Source organism: Natator depressus, chromosome 24 (genome assembly GCF_965152275.1).
Source record: "Natator depressus isolate rNatDep1 chromosome 24, rNatDep2.hap1, whole genome shotgun sequence".
Classification (NCBI taxonomy): domain Eukaryota; kingdom Metazoa; phylum Chordata; order Testudines; family Cheloniidae; genus Natator; species Natator depressus.
In genome coordinates, this window is record NC_134257.1 from 1,022,108 (window position 1) to 1,049,973 (window position 27,866).

At 51.0% G+C, this 27,866-nt stretch overlaps 1 protein-coding gene across 4 annotated transcripts; it reads left to right on the forward strand.

Annotated features, from left to right (window-relative positions):
• ADAR (adenosine deaminase RNA specific) lies at positions 1-27,861 on the forward strand. Of its 4 annotated transcripts, none has more exons than XM_074938742.1 (15): positions 1-134; positions 9,071-10,641; positions 15,885-16,071; positions 16,701-16,858; positions 17,295-17,436; positions 17,592-17,809; positions 18,038-18,194; positions 19,315-19,486; positions 20,151-20,244; positions 22,026-22,154; positions 22,604-22,737; positions 23,581-23,763; positions 24,398-24,510; positions 25,152-25,279; positions 25,772-27,861. In XM_074938742.1, exons 2-15 carry the CDS (start codon positions 9,170-9,172, stop codon positions 26,010-26,012), a joined length of 3,528 nt encoding a protein of 1,175 aa, XP_074794843.1. In that variant the 5' UTR covers positions 1-134; positions 9,071-9,169; the 3' UTR covers positions 26,013-27,861. The 4 variants fall into 4 exon arrangements, with proteins under 4 accessions (XP_074794843.1, XP_074794842.1, XP_074794846.1 ...); XM_074938741.1 differs by lacking the exon at positions 1-134 and adding an exon at positions 1,242-1,292; XM_074938745.1 differs by lacking the exon at positions 1-134 and adding an exon at positions 3,248-3,314.
• Positions 27,862-27,866: the final 5 nt, after the last annotated feature.

A 27,866-nucleotide genomic window follows, 5' to 3' on the forward strand; every position in this document is an offset into this window, starting at 1 on the left:
GTGACGCCATCGGCCCGCGCCAGGCTCCGCGGCGCTGAGGAGAGCGGGGTCTCCGGCGGGGGGAGGGGAAGGCGGACCAGGCGGCGCCCCGCAGCCACTCGGCTCCCGCGTCCCGGGACGGCAGCGGCGCAGCGGTGAGAGGCGGGGCGGGGGCGAGACGCGGCGGGGGATGGAGCGTGCGGGGGGGGGGAGAGAAGCGGGAAGCGCCTCGAGGCAGCGCGTGCGCAGTGAGGCTGCACGGGGGGGCGCATGCGCGGTGTGGCCAGCGGGGGGCCATCTCTAGGGAGGGGGCTCGTGTCGCCCCCCCCCGGGCTTTGCAGCACGCGCCGGGGGGGGCCTCGTCCAGTCACCCCCCCGCGCCCGCCCCGCCCCTGGCGCGTCCCCAACCGCCCAGCGCCGCCGAAACCCGCTTCCAAGGGGGGGCGCGAACCCAACGGCCGGACCCGGCGGTTCCCTTCCCGCCGGGCCTCCCGTGGGGCGGCCCCGGACCTGGCCCTTCGGGGGCCTCCACCCCCCGGCGCCGGGGTCCCCTTGCTGCGAAAAGATGGGTGGGGCGGGGGAGTGGGTGGCCAGATTGCCCTGCTGAGCCCTCCCCGGGGATCGTCTGGTACCGTTAAATCTCCTCCCTCTGCTAGGGCGGGGGGCTCAGCACGGCATTTGGCGTGTCCCGGCCAGCTGCCGCCTGCCCCCGCCCCCGCCGGGCGGGCCGGAGCGTTCCCGGCCCCGCTTCTGTGCGGGCCTCTGGGGGCAGAAGAGGCCTGCCCGCCCTCAGGATGGCGGGGGAGCTGCCGTGTCCGTTGCGCTGTCCCCTGTTACACAGCGTAAGAGGGTGCTTTTCGGAGAGACCTAGCGGGAGGACGTGACACTTTTTGTCTTAAAGGTCCCCAGCATCTTGAAAGGACGAACGGAAGACTAGTGGTTTTTTCCCGTTGGGGTGTACAAGTGAACTTAGCAGGCAAGGGCGTTAGTGGATCTTTTGCTTGGTTGGGATAGAAAGGAAGGCCTGGAGTTTAAAGCCCTGGGGGAGAGTTTGATTTATGAGATGGGAGCAGAGGATGTCCATCTTCCTGAATGTACAGAACTGTTTTGATTTGTTCGGAGTTATTTTTGGTTTCATGAATGTAACAGACCTATAATTTATGAATGCTGACAGGGTATGGGGAACCCAAACAGAGTTTTGGGGCAGAAGTATTGAACACCTATAGCTCTCACTGACTTTGACTGCTGATGTTGGATGTTCAGCATCTCTGGTTGTCATGGAGATCCAGGGCCTGATTTTCAGTGTTACAAAGGTCAGGTAAACTTACATACCCAATTTTACAAAGTTTTGTTTCATGATAGCCATACAAGATGCTCCAAGGAGTGCATTCCTCGATGAGCAGTAACCACCGGGAAACATGCTGTCTATCCTGTCTTATTCTTAGGGTATTTATCCAAGTAATGGAAACTCGTAGGCACCAACACGGTTATTTTGATCTGAAAAGACTGGGAGATACTGTCACTTTCTACTTGATGTGGAAGCTTTCAGGAAGCAAGCACAGTGTTTGGCTGGGAAACCAGGACCTCTCCCTTCAAGTGGACCTTTTGGAGACACAGATTAGCTAAATGTTACCTGTTGCAATGGAATATGGTTCTTTTAAAGTTCAGATTGTGTTTTTTTGTTTTAAACTACAAAATGAACAGATGGTGGCAGTATAGGACTGATTATATGGCATGTGCTTTTTAAAAGGGCTAAAATGTTTTTCCTATCTAGATAGTGTTGTGACCTCCATCACTGTCATGTTTGTGAGGCACTCAGGTACTGAAGAATTCTCCTCACAACACCTTTGTGAGCCAGCAAAGCATTATTATCCTCAGTAATGATGGCTGGTCTGAAAGACAGATGAGTTCTTTGGTGAGTCCGTTAGCTTCAGTAGCAAATGTGAATGAAGACAGTTTCTAATTAGAGGAACACATCTGTTCATAGTGAAATAATCAGATATTGACTCCTTTTGAGGATGAATATAGGTATATGTTGATTGAGGCCTAGATCAGCAGTTATTTCCAAGGCTAGTAAATGTTGGTGACCACAAATAGAAGTTGTGTGTAGTAATATACACTGCACATAATTTGTTACTCATGTAACTTGATCATTCTTAAATTACTGGATACGTAGAACAAAACACAATGGGCTTCCTAAAATACATAGCTGAGAGCTGGTGCTCAGCATGTCAGAGAACAGGGAAACTGCTGCACTGACCCAGGGCTGGTGGTGGGACTGGGGGAAGACCAGATGTGTCTTGAGAGTTTGTCCATCTCTAACTTCTGTATTATCAAAAACAACAAGGAGACCTTGTGGCACCTTAGAGACTAACAAATGTATTTGGGCATAAGCTTTTGTGGGCTAGAACCCACTTCATCCGATGCATGGAGTGGAAAATACAGGAACAGGTATAAATACATGAAAGGATGGAGGTTGCCTTACCAAGTGTGAGGTCAGTCTAAGGAGATAAATCAATTAACAGCAGGATACCAAGGGAGGAAAAATAACTTTTGAAGTGATAATGAGAGTGGCCCAATACAGACAGTAATTTGTGGTAGCTAAGACATCTGTGGTGTCGCTTGCCTCCCAAGCTCCACTTCTTCTGTGAAAAAAACTGAGCTGTGGGATCGAAGTGAGAGTAAAAGCAAGCTGGGGAAACAAAAACGAATCTGAACCACAGCGAAAGGAGGCCGAGCTGGACACAGAAGGGGATTTATTCCTGCTCTTTGTAAAGGGCATGTTAAGTTGGTTTGGGAATGGGACAGTGAAATCTGCTGGCACTTCTGCATTGTCCCCCTCTCTTTTAGTCAGAGACTTAGCCAGCAGCTGTGAGGTTTGTTTCTCCCAGTGAGGATGACTTTTTGGTCTTGACTTAAACAGGGATTTTCCCCAAAGCGTATCTAGCTGGAAGGGCCTGTGTGTCTGTCATTAACGGAGCGGTGGTGACTGTGGGGAGGGTAGCTGGAGGAGATCTGTTGCGGGGGGGGAGTCTTCCAAGTCACATGGGTCTTACTGATGGGTGCTTCTGGCTAGACTGTTCTCCCGGCAGGACTCTCCCTGTTGACGAGGAGGGGAAACCCAGCGGCCCGGGCTGCATGAACAGGACCCTCGCAGGCTGGGGCAGGCTCTGAACCGAAGGCCCCGCTGCGCCGAGCAGGAGCGAGGCACCGCTGGGCTCCGCACGTGGCTCCGCTCAGTCGCGGGGGGGGGGGGTCGCGTGTATTGCGCGTCATCACTCCTGGCCGGGTCTCCCTCCGCACAACAGAGGCGGCGGCGGCGGCGGCCGAGGGGGGTAAGGAGGCCGCTGGGAGGGGCGGGGAGCCCTGGCCCCATTGTAATCCCGGGCTCTGCGGGGGGGGGCGCCTGGGGCAGCACCGGGGCGTGGGAGCCCCCTCCCCGTGCTCGCTCTTGCCTCCCCCTCCCCGGGTGCATGGCACACCTCCCCCCGCCTGGCACCCCTCCCCGTGCTCGCTCTTGCTTCCCCCTTCCTCCGCCTGGCACCCCTCCCCGTGCTCGCTCTTGCCTCCCCCTCCCCCCGCCTGGCACCCCTCCCCCCGCCTTGCACTCCTCCCCGTGCTTGCTCTTGCCTCCCCCTCCCCGGGTGCATGGCACCCCTCCCCCCGCCTGGCACCCCTCCCCTTGCTCATTCCCCCCAGTGCATTGCACCCTTCCCCTTGCTCAGTCGCCCCTCCCCTTGCTCATTCTCCCCCCTCCCTGGTGCATGGTACCCCTCCCCCGCTCATTTCCCTCCCTGCACCCCACAGGTAGCCCAGATATACTTACCTATGATGGAAGGAGGGAGCCCAGGTATACTTATCTATGATGGAAGGAGCATGTTCCTGGGTTTTCACACATGCACTGCCCCGCAGTGGGGCGCACAGATCAGTTTAAGTGGGGCAGATACATTTAATGTCACCGGGGTGTGCCTAAAGGAGTAGGTCAAGTAATTAAGAATGGTGGTGTGGGATCAAGGCTGGGAAAGGGCTTTGATTTGAAGAAATTCATGCTCTTTTCTTATGAAATGCCCCTATGAGGAACTGCCATGTGACCACATTCATTCACTAGCACATCCTCCCTCAGCACCAAACACATCAGCTCAGAGGCAGGATGGTGCAGGAGAGATGAACAGTTCCCCCAGGTTGCTGAGGGAATAGAATGATGTGCACTTGAGCAGGTGGCAGGTTAGCGATTGGCTGGGCCAGCTGTCGGAAGGAAGTGGAGTGGAGATAGATGGAGAGCCCTAGACATCATCATTCCACTGTGAAAGAGAGCCCTTTCCTAATCCAGAGAGGGAGATGTAGCTGCTTTCCAGCCCAAGAGTAATTTATAAATATCTGTTGCAAGGCTTCATGTTTTCACTTGGTTCCTTAACACAACAAGGAAAAATTCAATGCAATTAAAAAGCAGCATACTTACAATTGGTAAAAGAACATTTTTTACATCAATATTAAATTGCAGAACTTGTTGGGACAATATTTATTCAGATAGTTTAGCAGGATTAAAACAAGATTAGATGTTTATATGAATATCAAACACTTAACGTTACACTAGCTAAGATAAAGTTACCAGGACAATTGATCTTGCTTCAGAGCATAAACTGTGGTCAGGATGAAATTTCAACCCTTGTTTAACTGATAAGGTTTACTGAGAGCAGGGTTAGGCTGATGTCACACAGGATACAAAATGGATGGACCACTGAGCTGGGGTGACAGTCCCTTTGTGCCTGCCATCTCTCAATAATTTAAGAGAAAAATTCATTTGCCGGTCTGTTTGCTCACTAGAAGGGGAAAGAATGAATAAATTGTAGAGGGAAAATAAAACTCACTCTTCTGCACCCCCACAGTTGCCAATAGGGTTGTGGTCCCCAAACTTTTTACCTCATGTCCCCCCTTACTCTAGTGCACGCCTCCCCCCCCTCCCCCCCAGGTTCTGGGAGAGGCACGTGGACCGGGTAAGGGGGCCAAGGCTGGGGCCACTGTTGGGGGCTGGGGCAGGACAGGGCCAGGGCCAGCAGCCACATCTGGAAGCAGAGACCTGGGAGCAGGGCTGGCAGCTAGTGCCCTGAGTGCAGGTCCGCAGCCGGTGCCCTGGGCGAGGGGTTGGTGGCCGGGGCTGGGCCAGGAGCAGAGCTGGGTGTCGCTTCCGTCACGCTCCCTCCAAACATTCCTCTGCACCCCCCTAGGGGGTCTCTGCAAGAGAGGCTGCCGACAGTAGTGTCTAGGGGCCTCAGTTGAGATCAGAGCCGACACTGTGCGTGCATACAGACAGTAAGAGACAGTCACCACCCCAAACATCTTACGGTCCAAATAGACAAGACAAAGGGTGTGGGGGGGAGGGGAGAAAGGAGGCACAGACAGGGGAAGTGACTTGCCCAGGGTCACACAGGAGGTCAGTGGTTCTCTGGACTCACGTCCCAGTGCTCTGTCCACTTGATCCACTGCCTCCTCAAAGGAAAGGCTGGCAGAATCCCAGGCTCTTGAAATTGCTGGCAATCCAGGGTACGCATCAGGGACAAGAAGTAGCTTTATTGTGACTTCACCAGACGTGCTGCAGTGCTGTATGGGTAGACATGCCCTTAAAAACTACAAATGTAATTAATGGTCTTGGCACTCATTACCTTCAAAGCATTGTACAAACAATACATAATGAATCCTCACCACACTCCTGTCAGCTAGGGGAGTCATGTAACCTTTTTATACAGCCAGGGAATCAAGCTCTTAGCCCTTCTCTACACTACAAATTACCTTGGTATAATTTACGTTGCTCAGGGTTGTGGATAATCAACACCCCTGAGCACCATAAGTTACACTGACCTAAGTGCCGGTGTAGACTGTGCTGTGTCAGCGGGAGAGCTTCTCCCGCTAGCGTAGCTGCCACCTCTCACAGAAGCAGGAGGTATTAAGCTGACGGGAAAGCTGGCTCCCGTCAGTTTAGAGCGTCTTCACCAGAAGTGCTGCAGCAGCGCAGTTGTAAATGATGTAGTGTAGACATAGCTTGAGAAGCGATTTCCTCAAGGCCACAGGGGAAGTCAGAGCGCGGTTCAGCCCCTAGCATCCCTGCCAGACTCTAGTCAGCTTCACACCACAGTTCAGGAACACAGGTGCGAGTGTCCTGGGAACAGAGAGAGGAATGTTCTCAGTAATCTGATTTATGGCTTTAAATTCCTGCAAAACAAAATCTTCCACCAAAGAGCCCTTTTCAAGTCTCCCCCACTCCTGCCACTTGGAAGTGGAGTGGAGAAATGCACACCCTTTCTTTCACCAGGTTCTAACAAAAGGGAAACTAGAACCAGCTATCTTGAGGACCAGGAATGCACCCAGGAATGAGAGACAGTTCCTGACTGCAGAGTCACTGCAGAGTACAGAGGGGTAGCCGTGTTAGTCTGTATCCACAAAAGCAACGAAAGGTTATGACCAAATAAATCTGTTAGTCTTTAAGATGCCACTAGACTCCTCGTTGTTTTTGCATAGTACAGTTTGATAAAAAGTTTGTAAGCCACTGTTTTAAACCAGAGCCAGCTGCAGCAGGAGATGGGTAGAAAGGGGTGTATGTGTGGGCTCTGCACGAAAGCTCTGCTCTCTCCTGTTGGGATTATGGAACAGAAGTGCCCTGGGCGCTAAGGGCTGCCCAACCCTCAGTGAAACAGGACACCAGGCAAAACAGAGAAGTGAGAGTTAGTTGGAAGAAAATGAAACCGAAACTTAACTTGGAGCCATTTTAAGTTGACCGGGTGGCTGATTACGTTGTTAGCTCCATGCTGGGCAGAGGGGAAGGGGTGATTAGCCTGTTTCTGTTGTTTGTAAAAAGTGCAGAGGTACTGAGCTTTTCTGTATCTAGCAGCCGTTTGTGAGCTCTGCCTGCGACTGTTTGGCTGGCACAGGGAAGAGCTGCTCCCGTCAGTGTTTCGGTTGCCTTTCAACTTCTCCTAGCAGTGTGTGTCTGTGGTTAGAGAGACAAGGTGGGGCAGGCGATATCTTCTGTTGGGGAGAGAGACAAGCTTTTGAGATACACAGCTCTCTTTTTCAGGTCTGGGAACGGCAGTAAGAGTGTCACAGCTAAGTACAAGATCAGACAGATAGTTTAGCATAAGTAATTAGCACATATTCTAAGGGACCATTCAAGGTGAAGTGGCGATAGTTTACAGTTTGGGAACAGTTCTTTACCTTCTGATCAGTTAAATGAATTGTTCTTGTCAGCTTGGGCAACAACAAGGTAAGAGCAACTTCTAAACCCTCCCTTCCTCTTCCAGGCATGTTGTGTGTTCTAAGGATTTCTTTTTAAACTTGGCCAGTGGAACAGATGTGTGTGTCCTAGTAACTAATAGGACTGTGATGGCCGTGTGCAGGAAAAGGGATGCTCGCTACCCTTGGGTAACAAGAAGGAGATGTTTCAGAGTAGCAGCCGTGTTAGTCTGTATTCGCAAAAAGAAAAGGAGTACTTGTGGCACCTTAGAGACTAACAAATATATTTGAGCATAAGCATCCGATGAAGTGAGCTGTAGCTCACGAAAGCTTATGCTCAAATAAATTTGGTCGTCTCTAAGGTGCCACAAGTCCTCCTTTTCTTTTTAAGAAGGAGATGTAGCGCTCCTACCTGCTGCACTCAAAATCTGGAGCACATCACTTGGTATCAGTATGGGGTGAACCAGGAAGAAATGCAAGCGCGGGCTGTTTGTGACACTGTTTAACGCAAGTGAAATTTCAAATGGCCTTAGAACGTTGGCCATGTCTATACTAGCACTTATGTCGACAATGTTGCTCAGGGGTGTGAAAAAACACACCCCTGAACAACATAAGTTTTGCCGGCATAAACAGTCGTGTGGACAGCGCTGTCATCCCACCGCTCGCTGAGCTGGTTTTATTATGTCAATGAGCGAGCTCTCTCTCTCTGGATCGGTACAGCTGTGCCGCTGTAAGCCTGCACATGTAGACATGGCCTTTGATTCTGCACAATAAGGCTGATGCTAAGTGGCATGGCTGGTGTCTGGGGTACTCTTGAGCTGAGTCATTGTGCAAGCACTTACTAATTAGCTCACTTGCAGTGTCCTGTGTTTTTCTCCCTATTTTTAAGGTGATGTAATTATCTATCCACTTACATCCCTCACTTGGTCGCTTTCTGTGTGGGGGTGTAAGTAATCAGTTCTGTTCCTGCACAGGTTCCCTTATAAAGATCTGGGGCATAAATGTTCTGTTGGGGATATGGTTTCTGTCGCTTTATGTTCACATTCGGCTGCTGTCACGCTTGGGTAGGATTAGAGCATCCCATCAATAGTAGTGGCTAGCTTTTTCTTTAATTTTAAAAAATCGAATGTATCATTCCAGGTTCCAGCCTGACCACTCAGACCAAAATTCACTTGTAATCAAATGATGTTCCCACGTTTGTGACTGGTGTGAGCTGGATTTGAACTGCAGCCCTAAAAGGCTCTGCATCCTATTACCAACCCTCTACGCTATCTGGTTCCCATGTATCGTATCTCTTTAAAGCATCGTGAAATGAGAGAATGAGCTGTATAGGTCACACTCTATCAAGGGAGGAAGGGATGTTCTTGTGGACTGAGCCACAAGTTAGGAGTTTGTGTTCTATTTCCATCTCTGCAGACTCACTGTGTGATGCTTGGCAAGCCACTTGACCTCTCTGGGACTTGTTTTCCCATATGTGAAATGGGAGAATCGTGCTTGGAAAGCGCACTGAGATCCTTAGATGTAGGGCACAATGGATGGGCAAAATATGATCATGATTGAGCCAGCCTGAAATATCCAACAACCAGTGAGGGTGCTGAGTCTTAAGAATGAAGTTGTTTCTCATTGTTAGGCTCATTCAGAATTCCTTTCAGGTCAGTTTTGTGTTTGGGGCAGGGATTTGGACAAACACTTTGTTAGTTTCATTTACCTGGCATGCATGAGTAGCATAGCAACAGGGTTTGTAGACAAGCTTAGATAGGAAGATGGTTATACATTGTCTTGGAGTGGAGAGGCTGGTCATACTGTAGTTCTGGGCTCCTCTGGGAGTGTAATTGAGTTTTGAACCCTTGTTCTTTCCTTTTGGCAGGCCGCTGTGCAGCAATTGTGCAAGTGGAAAGTGAACCACAGCTGCCTCTCTTCTGGTGTGCAAGAGCCCAGATTCACACTTGCATTCCAGCAGCACGCTATGAACACAGGTTTTGGTCGAGGCAAAGGCTCTTATCAAACACCCCCAAAACATAACTACTGCAGTCCTAATCCAGCCTTTTTTAATAACTCTCTCGTCCCACAGGGAAGTAATCTCAACAGATTCAGAAACCAGCAGATAAAGTTCCTATTGGGGCAAATCACTGAAGCTCCCCTGTACCCATTTTGCGAACAAAGGCCACAAGTAGAGCAACACATCAGGGGTCCGCGAGCTGCTGTACCAATTCCTAGAGGGAGTGGGCACAACAGCTGGGGCACAGCTGGGAGATTTAGACCCCCGTATATCAGTCAGCAAACGCAAAGTTTACCGTCTTATCCCCCAACTCAGTACAACTACAGAAAATCAGAAAGGGAATTTGACCACTTCAACCTGAGTTTCCAGAGACTGACTGTTGCTGGGCAAGACAGGGAGCAAGAAATTTTGACAATTTTAGGGCAGCTTAGGCGGGGGGAGTCCTGTACAGTTCACGAACTCGCCCGTAAACTTAAAACCCGAAAGAAAGAAGTCAATCATTATCTGTACAAACTTCTCCAGGAAGGTAAATTGCATAAAGGAGGAGAGACCCCCCCGTTGTGGCGGATCGCGGACAGATCTGGCTCTGTAGGGGCCGTGCACGAAGGAAGTGCCACCGCCGACGGGAATCATTGCAAAGACGCAGCTTCTGAGAGTCAAGAAAAGGAAAGCTCCACGGTTAGCTCAGAAGACAATACCGAATCTCCCATCATGGCTGAAGTCAAGGAGAAAATCTGTAACTATTTGTTCAATGTCACAGACTCCACAGCATACAACCTTGCAAAAAACATTGGTTTTTCAAAGGCCAAGGATGTTAACGCCACTCTCAGTGCCCTGGAAAAACTGGGAGAGGTCCACAAGGAGAACACAACCCCCCCAAAATGGTCCCTCACTGACAAGAAACGGGAGCGGATGCAGATCAAGGTAAAAGCCAATGAAGTAACGGAACTGGCACCTCCCGCCCCAGAGCCAGAGTTTCCAGCTGCCTGCGCAGAGCCAGATCTGCAGGAGAGTGTGTTGCCTTTCACAGAGGTAAAGATGGAAGAAGAAGAAAATGTAAAGAATGGACAGCAGGCCTCTGAGCAAACAGAACAGACTGACACCACTGCGCCTGACCCAGGCCTGCGAGCCCGGAAGCCCAGATACCGCTTCATGAACTATGACAACTCTGAAAATGGCAAGTGGGCCACAGATGACATTCCAGATGACTTGAATGCCATCAATAAGCAGGCGGATGAGTGGAGATGCATCATGGAATCCCCCTCATCTCCCAGCTACGCTGCCCAGTTTGATACTGCTTTCCAGTGTACGCCCTTAGAAAAGCTGATTGCCTGTCAGGAGAAGAACCCAGTCAGCGGCCTCATCGAATATAGCCAGTACACTTACCAGCGCTGTGAATTTGCCCTTTTGGAGCAGAGCGGACCCTCACATGAACCAAGGTAAGAAAGAGAACATGGGTTTCCTTTGCTATTATTTTCTGATTAAAGAGAGGTACATAATCTAAATTATGATTTAATTGGTATCACAGAGACTTAGTGGAATAAGTCTCATGGCTGGAATATTGGTATAGAGGGGCATAGCTTGATCAGAGAGGACAGGCAGGGAGAAAAGGGAGGAGGGGCTTACATTGTACATAAAGGATATAGACACTTGTTCTGAGGTCCAGAAGGAGGTGGGAGGCAGACCAGTTGAGAGTCTCTGGGTAAAGATAAAAGGGTTAAAAAATAGGGATGATGTCTTAGTCGGGTCTGCTATAGACCACCCAGTCAGGAGCAGAGGTAGATGAGGTATTTCTACAGCAAATAACAGAAATATCCAAAACACAGGACCCAGTAGTAATGGGGAAGTTTAACGAGGCAGACTTCTGTTGGGAATGTAATATGGCAAAACACAATATTTCCAATAAGTTCTTGGAGACAATTTTTTGTTCCAGAAAGTGAGGAAGTAACCAGGGGGACACCCATTTTAGACTGGATTCTGACCAACAGGGAGGAATTGGTAGTGAGTCTGAAGGTGAAAGGCGATGTGGGTAACAGTGATTATGAAATGACAGATTTCATGAGTCTAGGGAGAGCAGCAGAACAAGGCTACTGGACTTCCAAAAAGCCGACTTTAAGTGACTCTGAGGACTGGTAGATAGGATCCCGTGGGAAGAAAATCTAAGGGAAAAAGGTGTTCAGGAGAGCTGGCAGTTCCTCAAGGAGACAATATTAAAGGCACCACTGCAAACTATTCCAATGTAAAGGAAAGATAAGAAAAACATTAAGAGGTCAACATGGCTCCATCAGGAGCTCTTTAATGACCTGGAAATCAAAAGGGAATCCTACAAAAAGTGTAAACATGGTCACATTGCTGAGGAGTACAAAAGAACAGCACAATATCAGAAAATTTGTGTAGGGACAAAATCAGAAAGGCAAAGGCACAAAATGAGTGCCACCTGGCAAGAAACATAGAAGGCAATAAGAAGAGGTTCTTTAAATACATTAGGAGCAAGAGAAAGATGAAGGAAAGTGTAGGTCCTCTACTTGGGAAAGGTTTCAGAATGGCAGCCGTGTTAGTCTGTATCAGCAAAAACAACAGGGAGTCTTTGTGGCACCTTAGAGGCTAACAAATTTATTTGGGCATAAGCTTTCATGGGCTAAAACCCACTTCATCAGATGCATGGAGTGGGGAAAAAAACCGTAGGCAGGTGTATATATATACACAGCACATGAAAGGATGGGAGTTGCCTTACCAACTGGGGGGTCAGTGCTAATGAGACAATTCAGTTAAAGTGGAAGTGGGCTAATCTCAACAGTAGAATACCAAGGGAGGAAAAATCACTTTTGAAGTGGTAATGAGGCCAATGTAAACAGGGTGGCCCATTTCAAACAATTGACAAGAAGGTGTTACTCACCTGTTACTACTGTTACTCACACCTTCTTGTCAATTGTTTGAAATGGGCCACCCTGTTTACATTGGCCTCATTACCACTTCAAAAGTGATTTTTCCTCCCTTCATCCGATGAAGTGAGCTGTAGCTCATGAAAGCTTATGCTCAAATAAATTTTAGTCTCTAAGGTGCCACAAGTCCTCCTTTTCTTTTTGCGGATACAGACTAACACGGCTGCTACTCTGAAACTTTTCCTCCCTTGGTATTCTACTGTTGAGATTAGCCCACTTCCACTTTGATTTAATTGTCTTGTTAGCACTGACCCCCCATTTGGTAAGGCAACTCCCATCCTTTCATGTGCTGTGTATATATACCTGCCTACTGTTTTTTTCCCCACTCCATGCATCTGATGAAGTGGGTTTTAGCCCACGAAAGCTTATGCCCAAATACATGTGTTAGTCTCTAAGGTGCCACAAGGCTGCCTCGTTGTTTTCGCTTGGGAAAGGAGAGCTAATAACTGGTGACATCAAGAAAGCTGAGGTGCTTCGTGCCTATTTTGCTTCAGTCTTCACTAAAAAAGTTAATTGTGACCAGAAGCTCAACACAAATACCCTTAACAACTTGGGGGAAGGAATGCAAGTCAAAATAGGGAAAGAACGGGTTAAAGAGTATTTAGATAAGTTAGATGTATTCACGTCATCAGGGCCGATCAGACTCATCCTACGGTAGTTCAGGAACTAGCTGAAGCAATTATTTTTGAGAACTCCTGGAGGATGGAAGAGGTTCCAGAAGACTAGAGACGGGCAAATGTAATACCTTGCTGCAAACAGGGGAAAGAATAGGATGTGGAGAATAATAAGACCAGTCAGCCTAACATCAGTACCTGAAAAGATACTAGAGCAAATTCTTAAACAATCAGTTAGTGAGCACCTGGAGGATAATGGGGTTGTAAGGAATAGTTGGCATGGATTTGTCAAGAACAAATCATGCCAAACCAACTTAACTTCCTTCCTTGACAGGGTTACTGGCCCAGTGGATGGGGGGAAGCAATAGACGTGATATACCTTGATTTTTAGTCAGGCTTTTGACACAGTCCCTGATGACAGTCTCATAAGCAAACTAGGAAAATGTGGTCTAGATGACAGTACTATAAGGTGGGTGCACAGCTGGTTAAAAGACCGAACTCAAGGAGTTGTTATCAATGGTTTGCTGTCACATTGGGAGGACACATCTAGGGGGTTTCTGCACTGGTCAGTCCTGGGTCTAATACTAGTCAATATTTTAATTAATGACTTGGATAATCGAGTGGAGAGCATGCTTATAAAATTCACAGTTGACTCCAAGCTGGGAGGAGTTGCAAGCACTTTGGAGGACAGGATTAGAATTCAAAATGACCTTGACAAATTGGAGAATTGGTCTGAATTCAACAAGATGAAATTCAAGTAAGACAAGTGCCAAGTACTTCACTTAGGAAGGAAAAAATCAAACACACAACTCCGAAATGGGGAATAACTGTGTGAGTGGTTGTACTGCTAGAAAGGATCAGGGGGTTATAGTGGATCACAAACTGAATATGAATCATCAATGGAATGCAGCTGCAAAAAGGCTAATATGGTTCTGGGGTGTATTAACAGGCATGTTGTATGTAAGACACAGGAGTTGATTGTCCCGCTCTACTTGGCACTGGTGAGGCTCTAGGTGGAGTCCTGTGTCCAGTTTTGGGCACCACAATTTAAGAAAGATGGGGACAAATTGGAGAGAGTCCAGAGGAGAGCAACAACAATTATCAAAGGTTTAGAGAACCTGACTTATGCCGAAAGGTTAAAAACCCTGGGAATGTTCAGTCTTGTGGGGACTGATATAATGAGGCTGGTGATCAATTGTTCTCCATGTCCACTGAAGGTAAGACCAGAAGCAATGGGTTTCATCTTCAAGGGAGACTTAAGTTAGATATTAGGAAAAACTTTCTAACTCTAAGGGGAGTTAAGCTCTGGAATAGGCTTCAAGGGAGGCCATGGAGTCCCCATCATTGGAAACTTTTAAAAATAAGTTGGACCAACCCCTATCAGGGATGGTCTAGGTTTACTTGGCTCTGCCACAGAGCAGGGGACTGGACTTGATGACTTGTCGAGGTCCCTGTCAGCACCGCATTCCTGTGATCCTGTTTGGCCTCCATGAACTTCCAATCTAATTGCCTCATCCTAGATTTGCAGGGCCAGGGTGTCAGTATTTGCAATGCTTCCTTCTGGGACAACGAGTCTAATCACCTCCAAGGCTCATGCGCCTCACCCAAAGGACTCAAGGCCTCTTAACTAGGAAATAGGAAAGACCATTTGCCAACACGACCAGCTCTTTCCCTCCAAAACCCCACAGCCACCAGTGAGCAGGACAGAAAAGGAACACACAGTGCTGTCCTTTCTGGTATTTTACTCTGCTGAATTGCTCAGCTGGAAAGGAAACCAAAAGCAGCTGAGCGTCTAAACAGCCCAATTCTCTCACTTACGCAGTTGCAACTCCCACTGACTCTAGAGTTGCCTCTAGAAGGACTGGAATAAGAGTAAAATGAGGGGAAGTCAGTAAGGGCAGGGGAAATAGAGGAAGATAACTTCTAGAGAGAGCGTTCCCCCTGAAAACGGATGAACAGACGCTGATGTCTCTGACCAGGAGTGGGAAATCCTCTGCAGCAACTTACTGGGGGAGGGGGAGAAATGTCCTCTAGGTTTCCTATGGTTTCGTGCCATTGAGTCTGTTTTCTTATCCCAACACCATTTGCACTGCTGGGATTTAACCTCCTGGAACCTATTATTAGCAGCTCTGCAGCATGTCACTAGCTGCAAGTGTCTCATTGGTGTGGCAGTTCGGCGCATAGCACGTAACTTGCAGTCATAGAATGGGATTTTTTTCTGGGCTTTTATGGTTAGTCTGTTGATGGTACTTTCTGATATTGTGGCCGTTCCTGGGCACTGGAAAGGCACCGTTTATGCCACATTGGAATATGTCAATAGGCTTACTAGACAGGAAAATCGGCCTATTTCCCAAAGACAAAATCCAAGCTTTCTCTTTAGGGAAAGGTCTGAATGGATTTAGCCCCAACGACCTGTCCCTAGATGCAGTTCAACCTGCTTTTTCCTAAGAGGAGTCCGCCTCTGCAAAAGGCTGGGTGCCAGAAAGGAATCTAGCTGGCATAAGCTGCCATTGGGGTCTGCCCCTGAGAGAGAGGCAGGCACATCTGTCAAAGACAAAAGATTTAAACGAGGAAGTGCCTGGCAAAGATGCTGTGCAGAGAGTTGGCTGGCAGCTCTTAAATGCCCTCTAGGTAGGCAGGGCAGATCCTGCCTGAGGGACAAACTGACCCAAAGTGACTAGGCACAGACGTGACGATTCAGGCTGCCACTAGACCGGTTTTCAACCTTTCTTTCCCCCGTGCAGGAGACTGTCTTGGATTTGCACTCTGTACGGTGAGAGCAGCCAATGAGTTAATGACTCATGCAGCCTCTGGTGCCTCTGGACCAAGGAGACTCACTCTGCAGCGTTAGGGCTAAACTCCCTGGGGTCTCTGCCACCACATCTGCGGTGGAAGGCTGTGTAAACTTCTAAATGAAGCCTCTGAAGGCTTGCACCAAAGTCAGATTGCATCTTTGGTGCATCTGGCCCTTCTGCAGCTGTGGCTTGTTTGCTTCTACACCGTGGGGACCAGCAGCTCCTTCCCACTAGAGTTCCAAGAGCTGGGCTAGAGGTGTAGTGCAGGAGGGGCAGGTTGGTATCCAGAGTGACTGGTCACATGTTTGTCCTTCTCTCTTCCTCTACAAAGATTTAAGTTCCAGGCTGTTATAAATGGGCGCCGGTTCCCACCAGCGGAAGCAGGTAGCAAAAAACTGGCCAAGCAGGAGGCAGCTGCCAACGCCATGAAAATCCTGATGCGCGAAGCTGAGAACGAAGGGGAGGATGGCATGGAAGGGGAGGAGTCATTCGTCCCAGACAGCTCCGAAGCAGAGTTGGTGAGTCCCGTGCTGCTTGTTCTGGGCGACATTCAGGCTGAAATCGGTGCCTTGATGCCCGTGTTCTCAGCCCTGCTCTCCCAAAAGAGCTGTCCTCTGCTGCTGCTGCTGCTGCTGAGTTTTTCCATTCACAGACGCAGCGCAAAGCAGGCAGGGTTTGGGACGGGCTGGCCCAGCACTAGCTGACAGGGGAGGGTGAAGTAAACAAGCTAGAGATCGTCCCTTCCCAAAAGGAAATGTGATTCCAAATTGTGTGTGGGAAACTATTTCAAGCCTGTATAAGGGCTCCGCCGCCTTTCTCGTTCTGGAATTAGCCCTCTCATCAGGTGCTAATTGGGTATTGCCCAGAATGGCCTGAACGTTCCGCGAAGAGCTCCACGCTTCTCTTGCTTGTAGCAAACGTGGCTTCTTATGAGTATAAAAAGGGGTGCAGCAGCAGAACCGCCTATGCGAAGCTGGGGTGCTCTTGATGCAGTCTGGTGCTCGTTCTCTTGGCCGGGTTGGCTTTGCCCTGTAGTTAGCATCGCTGAGCTGACAGAAAGTTGCAGCCCCTGGTCTAGTGCCTGACAGCAGCAACCTGTCAGAGGTTGAGATCTGTGCTCTGGTCTCCTCTCCGCTTCTTGCCGTAGCCTGCACGCCCAGAACCAGAGCCTCCATCTGCCGCGGCACAGCTACACTTGTCCTCTGGGAAGAACCCCATCAGCATATTAATGGAATATGGACAGAAGTCAGGGAGCACGTGCGAATTCCAGCTGCTGTCCCAGGAGGGACCACCCCATGACCCCAAGTATGGCACATCATGTTAATTGGGGGGGAGGGGTATTCTTCAATCAGAGGAACCGGCCAGGTTGTCCCATCTGTCCAGGTTCCCATACACTTCACTGTGTTATCTGAGTGCTCATCTTGCTCAAGGACGACTGGACCTGGCTCCCTCGAGGTCCTGTGCACCCCAGAAAGAGGTCAAGGAATGCCTTCCTCCTGGGAGGCTGGGTGCCTCCAACCCAAGGACAGGCTCAGAGCTCAGGGGCCAGTTCTGAATACCGTGCGTGGCAGTGCCATGCCAGTGCTTTTGGAGCATCCAGTCATCCTGATGCTCTTAAACTGCTGATAACTTGGAAATGTTCCTCGTGCATCTTTAGCCCAACTTGAACTGGGAGTTGGTGCAAAGAACAGACTCAAGCTTCTGGGTTTAACATTCTTCTCATGGTGTAACATCCTGTCAGGTTCAAATACTGCGTGAAGGTGGGTGAGCAGACTTTCCCCGCGGTGATAGCCAACAGCAAGAAGGGAGCAAAGCAGATGGCAGCTGAGGTTGCTGTGAAGATCCTCCGCGGGGAGGCTGGGGGGCAGTTCTTCCCAGAACAGGTAGAGAGACCCTTGCACCTTTACTCCTTCTTCCAGTAGGATTTTACCCCGGGTGGGTCAGCCGGCAGTAGCCAAGGCTGGCTGTGTGCAGTTACCCTGCCGTAGTACGTACTCCTAAATATTTATCTGGCTTCTCTTGTCTAACTCTTCTTTAGCCTTCCGTAGAGGTCCCAAGCGAGCCGTCCCTGGATCCGCCTGTTGCTCAGCCCCTGAATCCAGATGAGTCAAAAGCAGCAACAGCCAAGGGCATTGGGGAGCTGATCAAATACCTCAATGCCAATCCTGTCAGTGGCCTGCTGGAATATGCCCGTTCCAATGGGTTTGCAGCAGAGTTCAAAATGATCGATCAGACGGGACCTCCTCACGATCCAAAGTAAGTTGCTGTGAATGTCCATGACAAAACTGGCACTGTCTGTGCTGTCCTGAAGTAGGCACAGACTCCTGCCTAGCATAGCAAATTCCTGGGGAAGCTGCAAGCTGGTAACAGAGCTAGCTACTGTCAGAGCTTCATTCTGCCTCCTTACAGTTGGCAGGTACAAATTAAAACCACTTCGTTTTTAAACATTGCTCTCCCAGTGACATGCTGCTGCTACCTCTGTAGGTTTGTCTACCAAGCCAAGGTTGGAGGTCGTTGGTTCCCAGCTGTGACTGCACACAACAAAAAGCAAGGCAAGCAGGAAGCGGCCGATGCAGCGCTCAGAGTCCTGATTGGGGAAACGGAGAAGGCTGAGCGCACCGAAGGACTGAGCATCACAGAGGTAATTTCTCTCTCCTCAGAGCTAGGGTGTCATTTGTCATCCTGCTGTTCAGTCTGGTGAGAGCGCTGTGCTGATCAGTGACTTGTAAAGGCAGAGCCAAGCTGGGTCTGTTATCCTTGTGGCTGGCTTTCTCGTCCTTTCCTGGCATGTGCTAGAGCTGCTCCCAGTAGGGGACACACATACTCTGACCCTGCCTCCTGTCAGCATCTGGTACTGGACTGAGCTAACCCCAAACTCTGATCCATGAGCAGCTGAAGCATGGTCCCTTGGGTAAGAGTAAGCACACAATGTGATTCCGCTTTCCAAGTTCAATCATTCTTACACCGCCTTGTGGCACCTTCAGATATCGCACAGCAGCTCCGAAACAGCACATCAGTTGTGAACAAAGCTCTAATTCTGGCAGAATTGCTGTCCCAGTTCTGTGCCGTTCTGAGTCCTGCTTTGAGCTCTGCAATCTCCTAAGATGTGTGTTCCCTGCTGCAGAGCTGATCCTGGCAGATGAGATTTTGCCTAGTAAAAGGGGATTCAGAGCAGTGCCAGAGAAGGCAGCCAGGTACGCACCATAAACTCTCCCCACAAGCACCCAGAGGAAGAATTCCTTAGGTGCTTGTGACAGACGAAGTCCTACTAGCTAAGTCCTGGGGAGCTGGGGCAGAATTGTTCCTTGCTGTTCAGTTTTAAACGTTCTCAGTGATGGGGTTTCCATTCCTTCCCTGGGGAGACTGTTCCTCACCCCAGTCCATCTTGCTGTCAGGAAGCAAGACTATCCACTGATGTTGGGCTCAGAGCTGAGCGTGAGATTTGGCGCATGTGTACAGCAGAGTTCTGTAAGGAGGTGTCCCCTCCACGCCGTGGTAATCTCTGCGTTCGTAGCCCAAAATTGCATTGGCCTTTTGTGCTGTTCTAGCCCATGGCAAACTCACCTCTGTATACTCGCCTGCTCTTAAACTCGCCTCTGTATACTCGCCTGCTCTTTCCCTTGACATTTGTGTGCTCTGGATTCTACCCTCCCACTGAATAGCTGTGTTTCCTATCGGCTTCCTTCTTGATTCTTTGTTTACGAAAAGGAATGACCCGCGTGTGATCTCTTAGCAATGCTGGTGTTGTGTCCCCCTTCCAGCTCCCTGTGAGCGGCAGTACCCTGCATGATCAGATAGCTATGCTAAGCCACCAGCGCTTCAACGCCCTCACTGCTCGCATCCAGCACAGCCTGCTCGGACGGAAGATCCTGGCTGCAATCATCATGAGGCGAGGAGAAGAGGGCCTGGGAGTTGTGGTCAGCATTGGCACAGGTATGAGCCACTACTTCCAGCATGCACTGAACTCAGACTCCCTAGCTAGATACATTTCTTACTAGAAGTAGGCACTGGCCAATCCTATGGGCTCCTTCAGGGAGAGTGTGACACAGTCCCCACTCAACATCCCACGGGGTTAAAGAACATTCCCAGGGTTCACACGTTGTCACAAGTAATCTAGTTATAAAAGGAGAAAACAAAGCGAACGTGCCTTCAGCTATATCGCTCATAATCTTTGCTTGCACTGCTACACGCTAGCCTGTGCATCAGAGCCTGGATTTTCACTGCTGGTGTCAAACAGCACGAGGTCCTACGACTTACCTCAGCTTTAGATTCCAAAATTCCCCTCTCCTTAGGTGGTTGGCACTGCTTTGCTTCTCAGAGGATGGGCAAATGAGGCCTCCAGGTTTGAAGGGACCCTGGCGTCAAGCTGGGTAGATCTAGATTTGTGCTGCTCATAAAAAGAGGCAAGCGATTTCTGTGTGGAGTGGAATTCTGTCCTGTTCATTTCTAACTGACTTGGCCGGGATAATGATCCCCGGTAACTGGGGCCATGCTGCTCAGGAGCCCAGAGCAGTAAGATTTGGTGAGATAAAACACTGCCTTTTCAGAGGAGCCCATGCGTTGGCATTGTGAGACTCTTCCCTCCCTCGCCCTCTAGGTAATCGCTGCGTGAAGGGGGAGGAGCTGAGCCTGAAGGGAGAGACTGTGAATGACTGCCATGCAGAAATCATTTCCCGACGAGGCTTCGTGAGGTGAGGGATGGGGGAATCTTTGTTCTCTGTTTGGAGGGAGTCTCGGGAGAAAGGCATGAAAGGGAACACCTAGCTGCCCATATTGTCCCGGGACCTCTGCCTAGCTGGCAAACCCCTCTCCAGGACCACAGCCAGTGTCAGTGTCTGCAGAGAATGCTGTGGTGCGTAGGAGCTGTGGTTTCCAACACTTGCTGTTTATCTATCTGGCTGTGAAGCACAGTGACGCTGTGTCTTACAAGGAAGGGTCATGCATGACTGTTGCCCACATTACTGACATGCTGGCAATTTGTCAGGACCCCCAGGTGGTACTTACCATCCCTAGGAGGGATCAGATTGCAGCCACATTCGTGCAATACAAAGGAGAGCAATGCGGAAGCTGCACGCCCCGCGGTGCCATGCACCATCTCAATCCAAGCACAGCGCTGCTCCGCCCAAGATGGATAGAGCCTTGCGCAGATACAAATTTATATATTTATATCCGGTACAGCCATGCCAGAGGAGCTGCCGGCGTGGGGCGCTGACTCCTGGCAACAGTGGTCCCACATTCTGCTCCTTTTGTGCTGAGGTTCCCAGGAGAGCCCTGCGGTTCCGCGGATAAAGATTTATATCCACAGATCCGCGCAGGGCTCTAAATATGGAGCACTGTCTTCTGAGTCAGAGTGTCTCTTCAGATCCAACCCCCACACTTAGGCTCTTCCAGTTCTAATTGCTCCATCAAACCTTATCGGTGCGATCTTGCCATGGGGGTAACAAACCCAGCCCATGCTGCTGGGCAAGGCTTTCCCAGGTTAAGTCCCACAACCCCGATTGCTCTCTCCTCCCTCATGCATTTAGCATTGCACCTTTTAAATAGCGAGAGAGAGAATCTGGACTAATTCTGGTCCCTGTCTGTACCCCATCCAGCCGTTCAAAACAACGCCAGCCCCTCACTGACAGCCTGCACCTGTGTCTGTGCTTGTCACTACACTTGGTGTGTTCCTCCACCCCGGGGACGAGGGGAGCAGGTCCCCAGCAGATCAGTGAGTTAGCGCAACCGTGGGCTTGTGACCTGCGGCTTTGTCCTTCCCATTAATCCCTGGGGCTGTGGTGGGCAGGCTGTTTGCCTGCTCTGGTACGGGGTGAGAGCGGGGGAAGTGGTTCAAGCTGAACTTTGCCTTACCGCACAAAGCTGGGAGGTCTCGACGCAGACTGCGCTGGAGCTGCAGTTTTCCATTAGTCCTTGGCAGTGTGTAAGAAACCTCAAGGTTTCCCCTGCGCTTGGACAAAAGTAGCAATAAAAGAGCCGGTGATTGTAGCCCATTCCTGTGGCTGTGCTAATGACACAGCCAGCGCTCAGCCCTCGCTGGGACTGTCTCGGCTTAAGTGAACTTCGCGCTGATGAAAGCTGCTAGGTTGGCAGTCTTGGCGTCGTCTTCCCCGCAGGGTGAGTACCTGCAAGCCGCAACCGGGTAAGCGCCCCACATTCTCCTACAAGTATCCCTCTCCACTGACCTGGGGGGATTTTGATCTCTGTTACCTGTTCGGCCCTTGGCTTCTGGGCTGGGGCTGCCAATGCAGGTATCCACTCCCAGGCTCCAAAGTACTCTCCGCAGAGTCACCTCTCCTGGGTGTCCCGCCCTCATGCCCCCAAACCGATAGACACAGCGAACCACATCATGTGTTTCACTGAAGCTCTTTTCCACCTTCATCAGAGACTGCAGCTGGGGCACTGCCTGTGCTGGTCACGTGTGGGGGTTGGGGTGGAACCAGGCCATCTTCTGACCCATCGTGTTTGTTTCCAGGTTTCTCTACAGTGAGCTGATGAAGTACAATCCCGCTGATCCCTCCTCCACAGAACAGAGCATATTTGAGTCAGCAGGAGAAAACAGGCTCAAAATAAAAGATGACGTGACCTTTCACCTCTACGTCAGGTCTGTGCGGCACACGGTGCTGCTAACCTTTGCTGAGGCTGCCCCATTACTCTAGCCCAGCTGATCTGTGTCCTCTAATGGGCATGAGCCCCAGGCTCTCCCCTGACCTTCCCAATCCCCACCTACCGATAGGTTTGGGGGCTGGATAGCAGGAGTTGCGATGCCTTTCTGAGAGTGCTGGATGATACCTCACTCCTCTATAGCGTTCAGAGGGCTTTAAATCTTTAAGGTATTTCTCCTCCCATGCCCACGGGACCCAGGGAAGTAAAGATAAAGCCGCATGTTCAGGCAGGCCTGGAGCGGAAGTGACTTGAGCAAACCTTGATAACAAACTCTCCTGGTGCGGTAACTGTTGAGCCGAGCCAGCGCAGGAGTCCGGCATAGCCCGCGTTATTTCCGTGTCCTTTGGGTTTACGCTAACTCAGCAGGGGCTGTTGGTGTGTTTCTAGCACGGCGCCTTGTGGAGATGGGGCCCTCTTCGATAAATCCTGCAGTGACCAGGCAAGCACAGTGGGGGAGAGCCAGCATCAGCCTCTCTTTGAGAATCCCAAGCAGGGTAAACTGCGCACCAAGGTGGAGAATGGTGAGTCTTGCAAAGCCTCAAGAGCCCTCGCTCCGAGCATGCTGCAGTGCCGAGAATGCTGGCGTCTGTATCTTCCAGTCACCCTGAGGATCAGCAGCAGGAAGTGCTCCCTGCTAGTAACCCCTGGCCTGATGGGGGGCTTAGCTCCATTAAGTCTTCCACATGGTAACATGATTGGAGAATCAGAGCCCTGGGGCCAAAGGCTAGGAGTTTCACAGCTACCTCTCTAGGAAAGGACCCTCCGCTCCCCTGTGTCCGACAGAGAGCTGCAGGAGGTGGGAGAGTGGAGCTGGCATGGGGAGGGGGCTAGCGTGTATCCCTGTGAGTCTGAGCACCTGCAGGGTTAGGCACTGGAGAGGTGATGTCCTGCAGGCCTTTCTCCCCTCTGTGCTTGTTATTGCCTTAGGCTCAAGTGAGCAAAGGCAGAGAGGGTTAGAGAATGGGTGAAGGGGACGGATAAGGGGTTGTGTAGGTGGAAAGTCACGCTCCACCTTCCAGCTTTTGTCTGAATCCAGCACTGATGCTTATGTAGCACTGACCTCCTTCTCAAGCGCAAGCTAATTGGGCTTCAGCCATGTGAAAACTTGCCTCTCTCTAGTCTACCCATCTCTCCCTTGGCTTCACGTGAGAGCTTGCGCAGCGGGACCTGGCCGCGGGGCACTGGGTGCAGGAGCATGTTGTCCTCGGTCTGCATGGGGCCATGCCATCTCGGAGGTGTGCGTGCGCACTTCAGGGAGCTCGTGGAGCGTGCTGGCCTGGTGTGCACCCTCTGTGGAAGGGGGTTTTGTAGCCGAGTGGGCTGGCTGGCTCTTTGCAAATTCCCTTTCCTTTCCTCTCCCACAGGGGAAGGCACCATTCCCGTGGAGTCGAGTGACATTGTGCCTACGTGGGATGGGATCCAGCATGGGGAGAGGCTGCGCACCATGTCCTGCAGCGACAAAATCCTGCGCTGGAATGTGCTGGGCCTGCAAGGGGCATTGCTGTCGCATTTTATGCAGCCAGTGTACCTCAGCTCCGTCACGCTCGGTATGAAACTCTGAGCCCCTTCCAGCGCTGAGCGCACTGTGCTCTCAGCTGGGCTGCATATGCTAAGTTCCAGTAACCTCCTTACTACAGTAATGGAAAAGAAATTCACCAGGGGGCATGGGAACCGAAGGCTAAAATGTTGATTCCAGCAGAGCTGCACCATTAGGAAACACATGGGACCTTGTGGATTTTAACCATGGGGATACATGGGGATTTTCTCCTTGGCTCTTGGTTTGGATGCGTGCGGACAAGGGGGAGATCGAAGTTGCCTGTAAATGTTTTATGGCCACAAATGTTGCAATCTGTAAAACTGAACCCTTCACGTGTTGTGACGCAGCGGGGGGGGAGTGTTGACCTGGGAATGTGGCATCCCCCTCCTGGCTCAGGTTACAGGCTCTCAGGTCTCCCATCCCCAGTGAAATTCCCCTGCCACATTCCTAGGTCAACACTCCCCCCTCCCTGCTGCGTCACACGTGTTAATGACCAAGGAAGTGTCTAGTGATAGGAAAATTGCTTTCCTGATCCTTATCGGCTTCCGGCTTTCTGAGCTGAGCGGTGCATCTTCTTAGATTTCTGCCTGCCCATTAACAATGCAGCTGCTCTGTTTCCTAATGTCTGCATGTGTTTTTCCCAGGTTACCTATACAGCCAGGGTCACCTGACACGTGCAATCTGCTGCCGCATGTCGAGAGACGGGAGCACATTTGAAGCAGGTCTCCAGGCTCCGTATCATGTTAAACATCCTGAGGTACTGTAGGCTTGGCAGGTCTTAACGTTTCCATCTCTCCTCTCAGCACAAGGGGCCAGCCATCTGCACTGGTGCATTCTGTATTAGTGGGACTCGGTAGACTACCTGCCGGAAGGTTCATGCTCAGTGACCCTGCCACCTTCCAGCTGTAGCAGGAAAGTTTAAGTTCTTTCTGGTATTTGTCGGACCAGAGACTGGGTTCAGGACAGAGAAATCATAGTGGCTGGTTCTGTGCTTCCCTGTCTTTCAGCCCACTGCCACATCTGGCCAGGTGTAAGTGGTTAATGAGCCCTTTGTGCGTACGATGGTGCCTGGGCAAGACTCAGTAAACTCTCCAGATTCCATGCATGCCAGATCTAACCAGAGCTCCAGTGAGCCGTCTCTCTCCAGGGGCTGTCGTGGGGCGGTCTTTGAATTGGGTGTGCGTGGCGTAGCTGAGATTAAGAAACATAATAAATGCTTTGCTGGTGGGGCAAGCTAGAATGCAAAGCAATTGCTGGGCACTCCAGCTGGCAGGTCGCTAGTGGGGGCCACAGCTGCATTACCCGTCTACCAGTTCTGAGAACCACACACCCCTCCTAGCTGCGTGCATGTGCCCCACTCTGCTGAGCCAACCCTCTTGTCTCCTTCTGGCCATCTAGGTGGGGAGAGTTAGCGTGTACGACTCCGCCAGGCAGACGGGCAAGACCAAGGAGTCGAGCGTGAACTGGTGTCTTGCCGACGAAAGCGAGGTGGAAGTCCTGGATGGCACAAAAGGCAAAGTAGACGGGTGAGCAAAGAGCTTTGAAGCCTTGCCAGAGGCTGGCATTAGGGGAGCTTGTGAAGGGGCGGTTCCTTGCTGTCATGCTGTGCCCTGCTGTGTGGGAGGACTTGGGGGACCAGAGCCCCAACCCCAGCTAAAACGGGGATTCATCTCAATCAGAACAGAACATCCGCCCGCTGTTCTCACTCGCTGGGCACGCTGCTCCAGTCGCTCCCACGCATGGAGCAGTCCTGCAGTGAGGCCTCCAGCGGGCTTCCAGGCGTAGCTGCTGTGAGTGTAGCACCTTGAGATCCTGGCTGCTGCATCGCTTTGCTCGCTGTTGCCCACGGGTACGGCTTACAGCCCTGATCCTGCCATGAGGCTCTGTCCTAGCACTGGGCTCTGCCCACGGGGATCCAATTGCAGGACCACGTCCTACATCCCCAGCTGCTGTTTGCCCCCTTGGCCCACCTCCATTCTCTGGGGTTCTCATTCTGTTCGTGTTCTTCGCCTTTCCAGACCAAAGCTGGAGGTGTCCCGCGTGTCCAAGAGGAGCATGTTCACCCTGTTCCAGCAGCTCTGTGCCAAGGCTGACCGCAAAGACCTGCAGAGCCTCGCGCTGTACTCAGATGCCAAGGAGGCAGCCTCGGCCTACCAGGGAGCCAAGCGGCACTTCTTCAGGGTGCTGGAGGAGATGAGCTATGGGAGCTGGATCTGCAAACCCCAGGAAGAGGAGAACTTCTCTCTCTCCGATGCGTAACGAGCTGCCCTCTGTGTGTGTGTCTGTGTGTTCCTTTTGTTTTCTTTTTTTGTTTTTTTAACTGGAGCCAGGAATGTTGACTAGGATTGTGGATTCCCCTGGGTCTCTCTTCCTTTTGGGTCATCCTGGCAGCACATCTTGATTCTGCTGGGAGGGACTCCTGCGTTCATATTGCATTCTTTCGACGTGGGTGGACACTCAGCACATGGTGGTGAGGAGACGCGAGCATGTGTGTGAGTGTGTTTGTACAAGAGAATCCACACTGTCCACGCATTTAAATGAAACCACAGGCGAGCCCGCTCCCCTGTGTCCCTTCATCACAGCCGTTGGGGGAACTCAGCTTTTCGCTTGTCAGATGCATTGTCTCAATTGGATCATTTTAAATGGTATGTGTGTACTTCCCAGCGTCTTATCCTCTCCCAGAACACTTCCCTCTGATTTGCAAGATGACTCCTGCAGCTATTGGCAAAACTCCCCGGGACTTTTCCTTCCCAGCAATCCTGCCAGGTGGGCACAAATCGGTTTGAAGACAAGGCAATCTCTTGCAGCTGCTATTTAATTCTGGGATCTGCCTGTAGGGCATAGCACGAGCCATGTGTGGCTCAGGGCTAGTGGCAGATTGCGTGTACTACCTGATCTAGATCTCCATAGTTAGCAGGAGTGTTCCTGGGTTGGGTGTGGTAGCCTCGCCTGACATACCCTGTTGATTATGAGGGTTGGGTCTTGGTTTCTGGAGTCCCGCTGAGACGGGCCATTCTAAAACCCTGCCTGACAGTTCCCCCTGCGAGGTGGGGCGAGAGTCACCCGTGGGTTGGGTGTCCCAGACTTGCCAGGCAGGGTGGCACCACTTTAAGACACACGTCAGTGAAGTGGAGCTTTTCCTCCTTTCCCCAAACGTCCCTTCAGACCAGTTTCATGACTAGCCCATGGCTGGTTCGGCATCGAAACGGGCCCAGGGATCTTTTAGAGCCTGGCATCTTTGTTTTCAAACCAAACGGTCATGAATTGTGTCTTGTCTACAGGCCTCGGGCCCAGCCAGCCTCTCCTCTTTGTTAGCAGGAATCTAAGCCACTGTCTTGGCTGATGGGATCGAAGGCAGGTTCTGTCTGCGCTGGGAACGCTGAATGGTGGCTGTGCTCCAGCCTGCCCTCTCTGCAGGGCAGTGTCCTGGCAGCCCTGGGGGATGGGGGTCATGGGGCTGCCTGCTGGGGCTGCGCTAGCAGGGCCAGCAAATCAGGCCTCCCGGCTAATGGACCCAGTCCCATCCAGCCTGCCTGCCTGCTAGACCTAGGATCCAAGGCCCCGGGTCATGCGATCAGTTTGCTCCAGATGTCGGCTGCGTTTGACCTGAGCTGGCCTGGGCTTTGTCAGAAGCTAGTCTGATTTAGCCTGGCCCTGGGAGAAGGGGCGAATTGATTGCTCTGGAATTGAACGGTCAAGTGCTGCGTAGGGTGTACATTGCAGTGCGGGAGGCTGGGGGCGAGGCCAGGGGGCAGCCTGCCCCTCTGAAGTAATTGAAGAGACCCAGACCTGTTCTTACTCCACAGTTCTGGCATCTTGTGCCATCTCCACCCTGCCCCCATTTATTTTATTTGTAATTAGTTGCACTGTCAGAGGGTCGGAGCAATTCCTGTTGTGCATCATTTGGGGACTGTCTCCTGCAAACTTGTCCTACCCACACCCCCCTTTCTTTTCTGTAATGTTAGATTCCTTCTCTTGTCACACTGGCTCTGGAGAGCTGAGTGGACACAAATGTACATTTATTCATGGGAGAACTGTAACCCTCCTTTTTATTTTATTTTAATTTTTGTAAGTCTGCTTTTAAGGGCCCCTCGATATCGATGATTTTAAGTC

Coding starts and splice junctions, on each gene's coding strand:
- ADAR (XM_074938741.1), top strand. CDS start 1,257: ATGGAGATCCAGGGCCTGATTTTCAGTGTTACAAAG. Junction 16,859..17,294: donor GGACCACCCCATGACCCCAA/GTATGGCACATC, acceptor ACATCCTGTCAG/GTTCAAATACTGCGTGAAGG. Junction 19,487..20,150: donor TGTGGTCAGCATTGGCACAG/GTATGAGCCACT, acceptor CTCGCCCTCTAG/GTAATCGCTGCGTGAAGGGG.